The sequence below is a fragment of the Bactrocera tryoni genome, chromosome 3 (assembly GCF_016617805.1).
Source record: "Bactrocera tryoni isolate S06 chromosome 3, CSIRO_BtryS06_freeze2, whole genome shotgun sequence".
NCBI lineage: Eukaryota > Metazoa > Arthropoda > Insecta > Diptera > Tephritidae > Bactrocera > Bactrocera tryoni.
Window position 1 is genome coordinate 64,161,503 of NC_052501.1, and position 14,822 is coordinate 64,176,324.

General features: G+C 30.8%; 1 protein-coding gene across 1 annotated transcript in view; it reads left to right on the top strand.

Moving 5' to 3' along the window:
• Positions 1–14,822, top strand: part of LOC120772646 (protein sine oculis) — a 78,623-nt gene that overhangs the window by 27,304 nt on the left and 36,497 nt on the right. Inside the window, exons 2-6 of the mRNA XM_040101372.1 lie at positions 3,648–4,080; positions 4,189–4,399; positions 4,529–4,656; positions 5,632–5,736; positions 7,959–8,014. Of these exons, the coding sequence (XP_039957306.1) occupies positions 3,772–4,080; positions 4,189–4,399; positions 4,529–4,656; positions 5,632–5,736; positions 7,959–8,014 (809 nt within the window). The 5' untranslated portion in view covers positions 3,648–3,771. The remainder of the gene's footprint in view (positions 1–3,647; positions 4,081–4,188; positions 4,400–4,528; positions 4,657–5,631; positions 5,737–7,958; positions 8,015–14,822) is intronic.

A 14,822-nucleotide genomic window follows, 5' to 3' on the forward strand; every position in this document is an offset into this window, starting at 1 on the left:
TTTTTTTAATTGAAAAAAAAAATAAAGATTACTCAATTCTATAAAAAATTTATCTGTAATTAATTTAAAATTCTGAGCTAAATTTTAAAATAAATATTTTCAATATTTTTTTATATAAGAAAATGTTTTTAATGAAAAGCTAAAAAAAAAAATAAAAGGGAGTATTATATTTTTAATTTAAACAAAAAAAAAAACTAAAAATATATAAAATGTTTTAATTTTACTTATGAAAATTTAAAAAGTTAGTGTAAGTTTCTTAATAATGTATTTAAATAAGATTTGTAATTAAAAATAATTTTTAATAGATTTGTGTAAATGATTTTTCATATTCCTAAAAGTTCGTACAGAAATATTAACAGAAATGTTTGTATATAGTTTTAGTAAAATTTTCAATACACATACTAAAGATAATTGTTTTATGCAATTTGTAATCTACTATATATACTACACCTGCCTACAAAAATTTTGTTTTATTACACATTTCTAAATGCGAGTTTATTTTTATTGAGAAGTGAAGAATCACGCAAATATTCCAGCCCAAAGAAAATTACTTGCTTTGATAAAAACGAGGAGAAATAACTCAGCATGTTGCCACTTTTAATGAGCTGCAAGCGAATTAATATCCTAAATTGATGGGCGGAAGTGAGTTTGCAATAAAAAACTTAATTTGATTACGCTAATGGCAGCTTAAAAAGCATAATTAATGGAAAATTTTCATAATTTTCATTGAGCAGCATTTGTAATGGAAATTTTTGTTTTTAAATGGCATATTTAAAACTTTGCGCGAAGATCGTATAAATTTGTTAATTATGGTTCCGAACATGTTTAGAAATAACAAATTGATATATAGACTTCGTAAATGATAAAATAAAAAAATACGTACAAATATAACTTCAAAACGATAACCTCACATACATATATTTATATGTATTTGTAATAAAAAAGTCTTTATTACTTAAAAAAAAAATATTTTTAAAAAAATTCAAAGTTGTCGCTTATGGTTTTAAGGAGGAAAAAAGCATGTGTGCGTGTAACGAAAATTTTTTTTGCTGTTCATGTGATCAGAGTCCCATATTTCTGAACATTTATTCTTATGTAAAATTGAACGAGGAATCGAATGGAAAATTTGAAAAAAAAGTGAGTGAAAAAGCACAAAAACTGTTTTTTTTTTTGATTTTGAAAATATTTTTATCAGAAAGCTGAGAGTTTTTTACATAAAATTGTATAACTTCAAAATTTTTTGTACTCAATTTCCAGGTCGTTAAAAAATAAAAGAAATAGTAATTTTTTTGTTCGATCGAAATACGGGTACAAAACCATGTCGCCAATTGATGGAATGGCCCACATGTTAAAATTTATTGAATCCTATTACTGAAATTTGAAAAGTTTCAAAAATTTTACATGCCACAAAAATAATAAAATTTTAATTTCGTGCCTAATAACACACACATTTTTCACCTCCTAACAACCAGAGCGATTATTTTTCGTCATTCAACTCAAATATTTCTTATACTTGTAGAACACAGAACATACGCAGATAACTAAAAAATTTCAAATTTTACATAATTAAACATTTGATTGCCTTATTTTCGTGATGAAAAATGCTCGAATTATATGTAAACATTTGGTAATTTCTAAAAATGAAATACGAACCTTCTATTTATTGCTTACTTGTGTTGTGCTGAGTGAAATGATCTGCGTTATTTGAGAATTTGCTGTTGGCAGGCGGCCAATTTTCGAAAGGCACGACAAATTGGGATGCACGCTCGTGAGTGAAAATTTAACACAGGAGAGCGAGTACAAGTATGAAAAAATGAGAAAAGCTTGCAGAGCAAAGCATTATAGTGACACAGAGAGAGATAGAGATACAGAGAGCGGGAGAGTGGTCGAAATAATGAACGTTAGAGAGAAGAAAAAACAAGAGGAAATGTACACTATTTTTTCATGATTAGGATTCAATGTAAAGAAACAAAATTTCGTTTATTATTGACAGCAAATGAATATAGACATTATTCCATGAAATAAAATTTCATATTTTGGTAGAAAATTCTTTTTTATCTAATATGATTTGGTGTAATTTGAGATCGACTGTCAGAACCACGCTTATTATGGGATTTGTCTCAATAATATAAATTCATATTTATAAATGCAGAAATATTATTTTCCGACATCAAGTAAAAATTTTTCAAAACCATAAAAAAAAATTAAATATTTTTTATGTAAACTAGAATTGAGTGTAAAATGAGAGAACTCAGGCATCTTTCGCTCGTTTTGGCAAAATTTGCACCTGACCTTTTGACAATATCAACACTTCTTATCGTGTATTATCAACTTTCATTACAAAGTTCTTTTCTGAAAAGTATTTATAATTCATTACACCAAAATTTTTTAAATTTCGAATGCTTTTGGACCAATATTTCAAATATGTACATATGTACATACTTATAAACTAAAAAGTTATAGTATTATCTCGAGGTTTGAATTTTGCTATTATTAGCAATTAAGGTTTCCGTTAGCGGTAAATACTTTCTATGACTTGTCTTTTGAATATAATATAATCTTATACCCTGCACAGGGTATATTAAGTTTGCCACGAAGTTTATAACACTCTGAAAGAAACTTCGGAAACCCTATAAATTTACTGCGTGCAGAGCTGAGTTGATTTAACCATGTCCTTCTGTCTGTATAAACGCGATTTAGTCACTCATAAAGAAATTGCTCAGCAATCGGAGTCAAGTTATTGTATGGAAAGCTTTTTTATCTGATAAGATATTTGCTCGGAATTTCACAGGGGTTATTGTCTATAGCAATAATGTAATGTTCGAAAAAACTGTTCAGATCGGAACACTAATTGCTATAGTTGTGGCTGTCCTACAAACCGAACAATCGGAATCACGTTCTTGTAAACAAATTTTAATACCTTGTGGTGTATTAAAGCAATCGAAATTAACATTTTGCACCTCTGAAACCCACCTAACCCTCTGTGGAATGGGAGAAATTCAACCAACTATAAATCAACCAAAAATATACATTCGTGGGAGCCAAGCCGCTAGTGGAACGACTGTTTCTTTGACGACAGGAGATATTTCGTCTTGCCCTCGTTCACTACCAGACCCATTTGCTTCACTTTCTTATTCAGTCAGGAGAAAGCAGAACTAACGGCGCGGTTGTTGTGGCCAATGATATCAGTATCATCGCCGTACGCCAGAACTTACACACTCTTATAAAAGATTGTACCTTCTCTATAAAACATATCCTTTCATTGAGGGCACTTTTTACGTGGCGGGTACCAAACCCAGCTCATAAGCCTCGGGAAGGGTGGTTCCCCTTCTCACATTGGCTTGCCTTCTTACGGATGTTTTTAAGCTACTCGGAGGATACTCCGTCTAAGACCGCAAATCGTGAGCTGCTTTAGCCATATGTAAAACAATCGTTTCTGGCCAGTCCCAAGTGAATGATGCTCAGAGAACTTTCCTCCCTTGTGTCAACTTCTGCGCATGACTCCATCCTCCTGAAACTTTCATTACTATTATTATTAATACATAGTTATTCTTTTTCTTAAAACAAAATATTTTTAAAGCTAAAATATATAAAGCTATGCTTATTCTGAATGATCTTTTAAAATATATTGTACTCTTCTTTTGCAGGTTTTCTAACAACGCTAGCAATGTGTCACTTTCTCCAATAACTTGTGTAAAAAGTATTAGTTATCGAATTATATAAAAAAGTCTGATTAAAGGAGGTGTATTTGAAAATAAAAACAACAACAAAATGCTTCAACATACCGCCACGGATTTCTACGACTTGGCTGCCGCCAATGCTGCAGTATTGAGTGCGCGTCAAACGCCACCATACAGTCCGACGGGCTTGATCAGCGCAGGAGCGGTTCTTAGCAATAACAATAACAACAATACAAGCAATAATAATTTAGACATGTTGGGACACAATGGCAGCATTATCGGACCTGCCGGCGGTGGTGGTGGCGCTGCTCATATCGGCAATACGAACGGTGGCAGCAATGGACGTGAAACGTTGCCCAGTTTCGGCTTCACGCAAGAGCAAGTGGCTTGCGTGTGTGAGGTGAGTTGGAAGGCAATGCAAATGTTTAAGTTACTAACTAATATATAGTTGAATAGACGAAAAGTTTGATAATTTTCAATTTTGTTGCTTTATATGTGTTTGTTTTAGGTACTGCAACAAGCTGGCAACATCGAAAGACTGGGCCGCTTCCTTTGGTCCTTACCGCAATGTGATAAACTGCAATTGAACGAGTCTGTGCTGAAAGCGAAGGCCGTTGTTGCATTCCATCGTGGACAGTATAAGGAGTTATATCGTCTGCTCGAGCATCATCAATTCTCACCACATAATCATGCCAAATTGCAGGCGCTATGGTTGAAAGGTGAATATACACGTCATTTTGTTTACTTAAGGCGAAATGTTATATGTTTTTATTTGTTGTTAATAACAATAATATTTTTGTTTGATTTGTGTATTAATTTTGAACACTTTTATTTGATTCGAAATGTAGCGCATTATGTGGAAGCCGAAAAACTGCGCGGAAGACCTTTAGGTGCTGTTGGTAAATATCGCGTACGTCGCAAATTTCCACTGCCACGCACAATTTGGGATGGCGAAGAGACGAGTTACTGCTTCAAGGTGAGTGAGTGAATGAGTGAGTGAGTCTCTAAATGTGTGCGCGTGTGTGCGTCTGTATGACTTGCTGAATTTCGGGAGACGGGCAGGCATACAGCGTTGCATTTAAAGTTTATGCACGGTGAGGGTAACTTTTTTAATTGCTGCTGCCGTTAAAGTTTCTTCACACACATGAGCCTTCGTTCGCTCTACTTTTAAAATAAAGGGGGAAATTTTGAACACATGAAATCGTAGTAGTGTCGGAACTTGTTTCTCGAAATGAAGTTAAAACTTTTACGTGTCCTGCCGCATTTTATATGTGCGTTTGCAGGTTGTTAAGTCGGATTGATAATCAGCAACAATTAAGCTGGCTTAAAGACAACAGCTTGGCAGCGCTTTAAAGCTTCTGGGTGGCTAGGGAAAGATATTTGCAGTAGTGCTTGTTACAGAAATGGCTTCATTTGATTAACTTATGACCTTTTAAAGTTGTATAAGTGAAATTTTACAAATATGTATGTACATATGTATATACATTTTATTTTTTCTCTTTTCCACGCTTTGCAAATAACTCAATGTTGAAATTTGTAAATTGCCACAGAAATATTTTTGATAAAATACTTGTTCTATTAATACTTTATATGTAAATATGTATGTATATGAATTGGTGTAATTTTACATGTATGTACATATGTTTTTTGTAAAAAAATCTTTGTGATTTCGACAAAGTATACAAAGCGATTTACATAACTTATTTTAAAGTGAAAACATGACCTTATTAGTGTAGTAAGTAACAATAAACGAACGTGACTTTTAACATAAATAAATAAATTTGTTACAATAAAAATAAATTTTGACAAATTGTATAGTTTGAAACATTTTTGAGCCATAAATTGTATTTTGAATAGTGTAAAAAAATAAAAAAATCATCTCAGTCTTTGTATTTGTTTTTTATTGTAAAATAACATAATTAATGAAAACCATATATTTTTCTTACCGCAGGAGAAATCTCGCTCTGTATTAAGAGACTGGTATGCACACAATCCATATCCTTCCCCGCGTGAGAAACGTGAATTAGCAGAGGCTACAGGACTGACAACCACACAGGTCGGTAAACAAATTTTGATAATAGAATATCTTAAAAAAATATAATTTACTAATTATTTTTATAAAATGCCTACATGTGTGTAAAATATATTAAAATCATAATTGCAACACTAATTATTGTTTTAATTCAAAAATTTTGGTTTAAAAATTCGACTTTTAATTACATTTTTAATTTTTTAAATGCTTTTAAATTTTAACCTCAACATCTTCGATTAAAAATTAAATTTATATTTTTATTTTAAAAATTAATTTTCCAATTTTAATTTTAAAAATTAAATTTTTATTTAATTTTTCAATTTTAATTTTAAAAATCAAATTTTTAATTCCAATTTTTTTTTTAAATTAAATATGCAATAAGTTGAGAATAAATATTGAAAATTTTATTTTTTTATTATTGAAATTTTATTTTTTTTTACTTAATAGGAACAATTATAAATTTAATCGCATAATCAGAACGAAAAATTTATATAAAATTAATCGTTTGAATTATTAGTTTCACGACAACTGTCTAGTTCATTGAAGATGATGGGTCTGTGCGCCCTCAAGTATAAACATTTTTTTAATTATAATTATTTTTTTATTATTTTTTTTTTATTTATTATTTTTTTTATTATTTTACCTTTATGCATGGGATTAGTTCTTTTCTGCCTGGTATTTGGATTTAAAATAAAAGTTTTAATACGGTTTTTGCGAATACAAATATACATTTTATTAATTTTTCAATCTCATATTTGAGATTATATTACTTTTATTTCAATCCATTGTTTGGGTTTATATAATTATTTTTGATTAATTATTTTCGGGACTACAAAAATATATTAAAATGTTAATACAATTATTTTTAAAGCATTATTTGCTACCCTAATAGCAACACATTTATAATTTTTATAGACAAATTTGTGAAATTTTTATTTTACTGCTAAAAAATTATAAATTTAATTCAAAATTTCTGAAACCAAAAACAAAGATACGTGAAACTTTCAAATTGTGAATTAAAAAAAATATATATCTTTCAAATTATTTTTTAAACCATACTTTTACAAAGAAAAACTAAAAACAAATTAAAAAAATATACAAATTAATGCTGTTAATTATTTTTATTGAAAAAAAAAATAAAGTTCATACAAAAATGTAAAAATATGATACATTTCTAATAAAAAATAATCAAAAATCAGAACTAACAGCTTTTTTTCGTAATAAAAAATATAAAAATAATAATAAAAAAAAAAAACGATTAATTTTGTCGTAATGCAATATAATTTTAATAATGTACACATATAATAAAAAATGTAAAATAATTAAAAATAAAAAAACATTTTTTTTCATAATTTAACTTTTATAACTACAAATAAGACAAATGTTAACACCAAAATATATAAAGAAATTATGTTTTCCAAAACTTTTTACATTTCATTGTTAGCTTCATCTTTTTTTATTTTTAGTAATAGCAATTTCTAAATAAAATAAAAATATTTTAATAAGAATTTTAATTTAAGAAAACAAGATTTTACATATTTTTTGTTGGTACACTGCAAAAAGATTACTCCCAAATGTAATTTGTTCTCTTAAATAAATATTTATGCTCACCTTCAGCGTTTAGCGTAATTTTCACATTTTTGAAATTTTTAAAATTTTCAATGTCAAAATCGCCACTATTTTCTTAACATACATAGATGTGTATGTTCTTAGATATTAACGTATTTACGTGTTATTTATACATTTGTGTAGCATTTGCTTTGCTTTATATTAATTTATCAATTTCACCACTTAATCGTTCTCTGTTTCTCGCTTGAATGCAGCTAATTAAGTTGTGTTTTGTAACAAATGACCGAAATTTGATTAATCATTTAGATGGCCTGGTTCAAATGTTTTCGTACATATGTACATATGTATGTATGTATGTATGTATGTATATATGTACATATGTACTATAAAAAATTTACGAATTAAAAAAGTTGAGAAAATTTAAGATATATGTATGTATATACATATGTACATATAATTGAATTTAAAACAAATTAATATATATTATTATTTATTTATTTATTAACAAAAAAATGTTAGATAAAGAAAATTAAAATTACTAAAAAATAGAAGCAATCATTATATACATACAAAAGCAAAATAAATATGTATATAAAAGAAAACAAATTTTAACATAAATATTAATAACTCAAATAAGTTTATATTTAATTGTTAATTTAAAATTTTTCCGATTGCAGGTTTCAAATTGGTTTAAAAATCGCAGACAACGGGATCGCGCTGCCGAACACAAAGAGTAAGTAAAATCAATTTAATATAAAAAATCTATTTCAGAAAAAATATATAGAAAAATTAAGAAAAAAAGCTGAAATAAGGCGCACATTTGCTATTTTACACTCTCTCATGCTAAAAATTACGTTATGTGTCGTTAATTTTAACAACAATATTACGCAAATTATCTAAAATGTTGTGTGAAAATATAAAATAAAAAATATTTGTATTAAGATGTCATTACTTTGGCACTGGGGGGTGCAACCCTGAATGCGACAGTTACAGACGTTTTAATTTTTGCAAAACCAAATGCAACAAAAAATATTTGCATATGCAATTTCAACTAAAATAAATAACCGTATAATTAGTGTCAGGGTTGTGAAAATATGTAAAATTCGCTTTTTTGTTTTTACAAATGAGATGCGGTGAAAGAAAGCGCATGGAAAATTCGCCACAAGATCATTTTTGCATCCGCGGGCAGTACAAGCGGCATGACCTTGGCAATAAGCGATACACAAAAAAAAAGAAAAAACAAAACATAAAGCTTCAGTTACATACATATGATGTATGTATGTATGTACATATGTACATTTGAGCACACACCCACATCAGCAGCGGTTGCTCACACCCCGAACGCTGCCACCGAGTGCTTACGAGCCGTCACAAGAACTATTCATTTTCATGAATTTCATGAATTTGAGACAAAACAGCTTTTTGGACAAGCACAAACGAACAAATACCAAAATCACAACAACAACAACAATAATAATAATAGCGAAACAAATAGCAATAATAATGTCAAGCAAATAACATTGCACGAGATATGGTATGAACGCGCTGCTGGTGGTCAGTTGTTCTCAGGCTCTTCTTCTTGTTCTCGCTGCTGTCAAATTTGTTCGGCTGAGGCAGTGAAGGCATAAAAACAGAAAAATCCAATCTTCATATTTATTTGCCACTTCATATTATATGTACATATATATAGTATATGTGTGTATGTACATATGTACACATGTATGTATGTACATATGGCAGTGTGCGTGTGTTCGTTTTTTAATAAAGTCCTCACATTTGTCGTCAGTTTCTCAAAGTATGTGTCAGAGTACTACGAAATTCATATTTCATAAAATATTATTTTTTTCCATATGTCAATATACACATACATACATATATATAACCAATATATGTATGTATAGTATTTTATGTTATATTAAATGAAATATGATTTCTCTAAAGTAGCCAACAAGCATATTTTTAATGTTGCATGTTTCAAATAAATGAGCAATTAAGTGTAGGTGATATGAGCACAGCAGCTGACATTGGAAATTAATGAAGAAACGCGTTGAAAAAAGCTAGACTATTAATTAGATTTTATGACTAAATTATGTAGATGTATACAACACTTTCCAAAATATATTGAATATTAACATAAGCTCGAAATTTGCAGAAACGATCTAGTGTTTCATAAATTTCTTCTAGCTATTCAGATTTACTGCCTTGAGTTGAATAGTTTTACAAAGAATTTTTTGTTTCAAATTCTTTTATTTTTACAAGCCTGAGATTCATTAGTTAGAAAAGTTCAACACTATTACTCACAATAACAAAAAGTTATTCTTGCTTTACTGTTAATAATATTTTGGGGGCTTTTTGGCATCCTCGTCTTTCATATTCCACCCAGAGAACAATGGCAAAAGCCTAATTTATTTTGTTTATAAAATGGTTATATATTGGCTATAAAATGGTTACATATTGGTTATAAAATGGTTATATATTGATTATATATTGGTTATAAAATGGTTATATATTTGATATAAAATGGTTATATATTGGTTACAAAATGGTTATATATTGGCTATAAAATGGTTATATATTGGTTACATCTGACAGCGAAAGCTTTTATGCTGCATACTCTTTCAGACTGTTTATCTGATTGTTTCGGTTGATATTCAAAAGTACTAAACATTTTGCTTAAAATGCCTATTTTATTAAAGGATTGCAGAAAAAGATGGGAAAAGTTATGTTAAACTGCCTACCTATAACGGCCCAAAATTTGGTACCTAGTTTATTATTTCTATAAATAAATCCAATTTTAAACCGTCTTATTTTTCATTATATTTATCTTTCTCCCAAACTCTTATGGCGGTCTAAATGTAACGAGTTAGCTACCAAAATAACTCTCACTGCTGCGTTGTTTTCGAAAGAAAATCTTAACAAACATTTGCAAACACAAAAATATTTCTCACTTTCCTTAAAATGCCAAACCAATTTCCATTCCCATGCAAATGCTAAATCGTTTTCCTTTATCGAAAATAAAATTTCCCTTTCAATATTTATTTTAAATAAAACATCTGCTTGCTTCACATCTAAATAAATATTTGCAAAGCCCGCTCAAACATGTGTGCGTAGAAGCAGCGAAAAAACGATCAAAGATCGCACACAACAACCACAAACAGCGAAGAATGCATCAACTTGACTCCGACATCTTTCCGACGTCCTTTCGAGTGCGCGTCAAACAGATCCGACGGCAATGATAAATACACTTAGGAACAAATACATAAGCATACTTAAAGTAATTGCTAATATGTACTCACAGTTTTCGTATTGTTCGCTGAGGACTCTCTTCTGCTGCACTTAGCGGCCATTTTCTTAACACATACATATCTGTATATTTGTTGAAGTGTGTGTTTCGCATCGATGCATTCAAATGTCCTGCTGGAGGTCAGCAAGAAAAGCAGCGCTGTCGATTGTACGTATGTATGTGTTTGGTTTGGTTGATTGACTTCCTGACTGCATTGTTTGTAAGCACTTCAGCGCACTTTTGCCAATGTGTATGCCGGCAATTGGCTAGCGCAAAGGAGTGTTTAGCGCCGTCTTGTAAGGGCGGCAAGTTTAATAAGAAAATTTGTTAAGTAGAAATTTTATTTTTACAAAACCAAATATTCGATTTTTAATTTTTTCTAACTGCGCTTAGATATGCTCCTAGTTCAATTATAGTGTAAATATTTAATACATATATTTTTTACTTTTTATAATGCTGAGCACCCAGAAGGAAACGTCAGAGGTCGTCAGCAAGACGAGCTGAGCCGATTTAGTTATCTACCGTACAGGCTGACCGCTCAAAATCAACTCCCTATATGTTAATCATTAGACAAGACACCTTGGCGAGTTTAGCTCGGATTATTGTTCAAAGCAATGCAACAATCTCTGAATAACTTGATCAGATAGGGCTATAACATGTAACTTCCAAATTTACCATTGGCCGATTGCGATTTCAGATTAAGTTACAAATATTCGTATAGCTATAAGAAAAGGTACTGTGAAGGATTATATAGCTTATATAGGTGAAGCGGAAGTTAAAGTTTTTTCTTGAAGTGAGGCTTCAATTCATATAGTCCACCATAAAAATACGTTTTAAGGATGTATGTAAAGTAGTAAAGTAGGACTACGTGGTAACTTTCTTTTTTTTTAATTTTGCAAACCAAATAAAGTCGCTCGGGATCAAACATAGAAGACACAGTGTATGGTAGTTAAGCAGTTCGTAGCTTAATTCGACCAATTTTGCAGTTGTCATTGTGTGTTTTCTGCCATTCGTCGTGGAATTCGCTTTACCTTCAATGTATAGTAAAGGTAAAGCACACCTTCTCAACCCTAGACATCAGGCGACAACACCTTTCTGGTCGATCGGATTCGTCTATTATTCGTTTTGTGTTCTCTCGAACAAATTTCTCGGATGAAGTTCAACATGCTTCGTTGACTGCCACGAAATGGTGCAGAAACTCTTTCGTATCGTGCTTAAACGACATAAAACACTTCTGTAATAACGTCTCACAGTTGCGCTTTTTCTTCGTGGATAGCAAAAGCTAGACACATCTTGCCGACAGCTTTACCTTGTCCACTATTTTATGTGCTTTTTTAATATGCTTGAGCTATTTCGCTCACCTTCAATCGACTGTCTCTTAATATAGGATTGCGAACTTTCTGTCCCTCTGCAGCTATAAGGGAGTGTCACATTGAAAACGGACATGTCATTATGGATTTCGGTCTCTCCAACTAGCAGATCAACTAAAGAACTAAAGTTGAAACTTGTTGGGGGAATTTTCGCCCGTCACCATCTAAGAAGAAGGGTGACCATAAAAATCCAACCCAAAGTGCTCTTGTACTTGACTGCGCTCAAAAACTAGAATGAAACCTCTTACCGATATAGTTTTTTCTTCAGTTGATTAAAATTCGGGAACATACCGCTTCCATATACAGTCCAAATAAATATACATACAGGTCTGATTCGGCTAACAAAAGTCGACAAGGCTTTGACAATAGCCGTGAATAATAGTAGCGCCATTGGGCTAGGTACTAGTGAGGATAGGTGCAATCGAACCGCACTTGCTTGCACTGCTGAAACTCTCAAACAATTTAATTACGAGTATAAATCACTTTTTTTTAAATATAACCAAAACTGTCTAAATTCGAACAGGTGGACTTGTTAAGGGTCTAGGAATTGACGCTTAGTAATATTTCGGAAATATAAATTTATATAAAATATTAAAGCTTGTGTGCTATATTTTTTCAAGCATATACATATGTATCTATGTACTATATAAATAATATAGTAAATAAATAGTAATACCAAAGGCAATGAAATTTTCCTACCAACATAATATGAACTTTAGCTGCCCAAAAACATCAAAATAAAAGACTAAACAAACAAAAATGAGCATAACGTACATACATATGTACATACATACTTATATTGGATATCGAATTACGATTTTGTCTACGTTTCCAGCAACACTTATTAACTACAAAAATACACACATACGTACGTACATATGTATGTACATAAGTTGATTCATAAAAGCACACACATTAGCAAGAAATAAAGTGGAATAAAAGCGAAAATGGCCAAAAAGAGTGGCAAAAGTAGAAGTTTGGTGAGCAAAAGTTTACTTTGAGGCACATAAATCTAGTATATACATATACCGTTACAATATGCTTTTTGTACACATTCAAATATGTTTGCATTAGGGTGAGTAAAAAACTGAAATTTTTCTGCTTGGTACTCTGCGAAATAGGTTCTTCTTAGACACTTTCCAAAAAAGAGCTCTTAATTGAAATGAGAATATCTCTGCCTTACTGTTTTCTATTTTTTCATAACACATAAATAATATCGCTTCCAACCCTTGAAAAACCCTGCCGTTTCATAGATTTTATAGGAAATTGAAATCTCTTACGAGTTTTTCGTTAATCTGACCGTTTAAAAGATATTATCGCTTGAAGTTTGGTTATTGTAATTCAAGCTTTTTTTACAATGAAACAAAAAATCAGCAATAAATCGGAAAGCTTAAAGTTTTATAAAAAATTTTAAAAATTGGTCTTAATTATTACTTTTCACTTAAGTTAAGGGTTTACGAGATTTTCATAGTCAAAGATCATATGTTTCTATATACATATGTATATACATATGTATGTATGTATGTATATAAATTTTTTTTAATTATAAAAGGCCATTCCGTTTCAAATGAAGAACTCATACTTTTTAGAATACCAAGCGGTAAAAAAATTTTTGATTTTTTTGACACACCCTAATATACATATAAATTAAATATAGTCAATATTCGAACCTTTATGTAAGCCCGATATGACTGAATGTCCTTTACAGTTGTTATTTTGTTCATATGTATGTATGTATATGCATATACTGCCACCTTATACATTATATACATATATGTATGTACATACTACATACATACATATGTACATGTATCCACATTTAGGTTAGTTTCGTCATATAAAGTACAATATTATGCTCGTAATGACATTTTATCAAGTTGAGTAAGGCAAGTGAACTCAAACGAAAAGGACAAGAAAAAAACGAATAAAAAATCAGGCAAGGCATTGTCATAAGTCAATAGTGAAAAGCCGAGCGCTGCTCAGTTTTCTGTCTAATTATTACTTGAACAATCGTTTAGTACATGTTTTTTTATACTCTCGCAACAAAGTTGCTAAGAAGAGTATTATAGTTTTGTTCACATAACGGTTGTTTGTAAGTCCTAAAACTAAAAGAGTCAGATATAGGGTTATATGTATATACCAAAGTGATCAGGGTGACGAGTAGAGTTGAAATCCAGATGTCTGTCTGTCCGTCTGTCCGTTCAAGCTGTAACTTGAGTAAAAATTGAGATATCATGATGAAACTTGGTACACGTATTTCTGGCTCCATAAGAAGGTTAAGTTCGAGGATGGGCAAAATCGGCCCACTGCCACGCCCACAAAATGGCGGAAACCGAAAACCTATAAAGTGTCATAACTAAGCCATAAATAAAGATATTAAAGTGAAATTTGGCACAAAGGATCGCACTAGAGAGGGGCATATTTGGACGCAATGTTTTTGGAAAAGTGGGCGTGGCCCCGCCCCTACTAAGGTTTTTGTACATATCTCGGAAACTACTATAGCTATGTCAACCTAACTCTATAGAGTCGTTTCCTTCAGGCATTTCCATGTACAGTTCAAAAATGGAAGAAATCGGATAATAACCTCGCCCACCTCCCATACAAAGGTTATGTTGAAAATCACTAAAAGTGCGTTAACGGACTAACAAAAAACGTCAGAAACACTAAATTTTACGGAAGAAATGGCAAAAGGAAGCTGCACCCAAGCTTTTTTTAAAAATTGAAAATGGGCGTGGCGTCGCCCACTTATGGACCAAAAACCATATCTCAGGAGCTACTAGACCGATTTCAATGAAATTCGGTATATAATATTTTCTTAACACCCTGATGACATGTACGAAATATAGGTGAAATCGGTTCACAACCACGTCTTCTTCCAATATAACGCT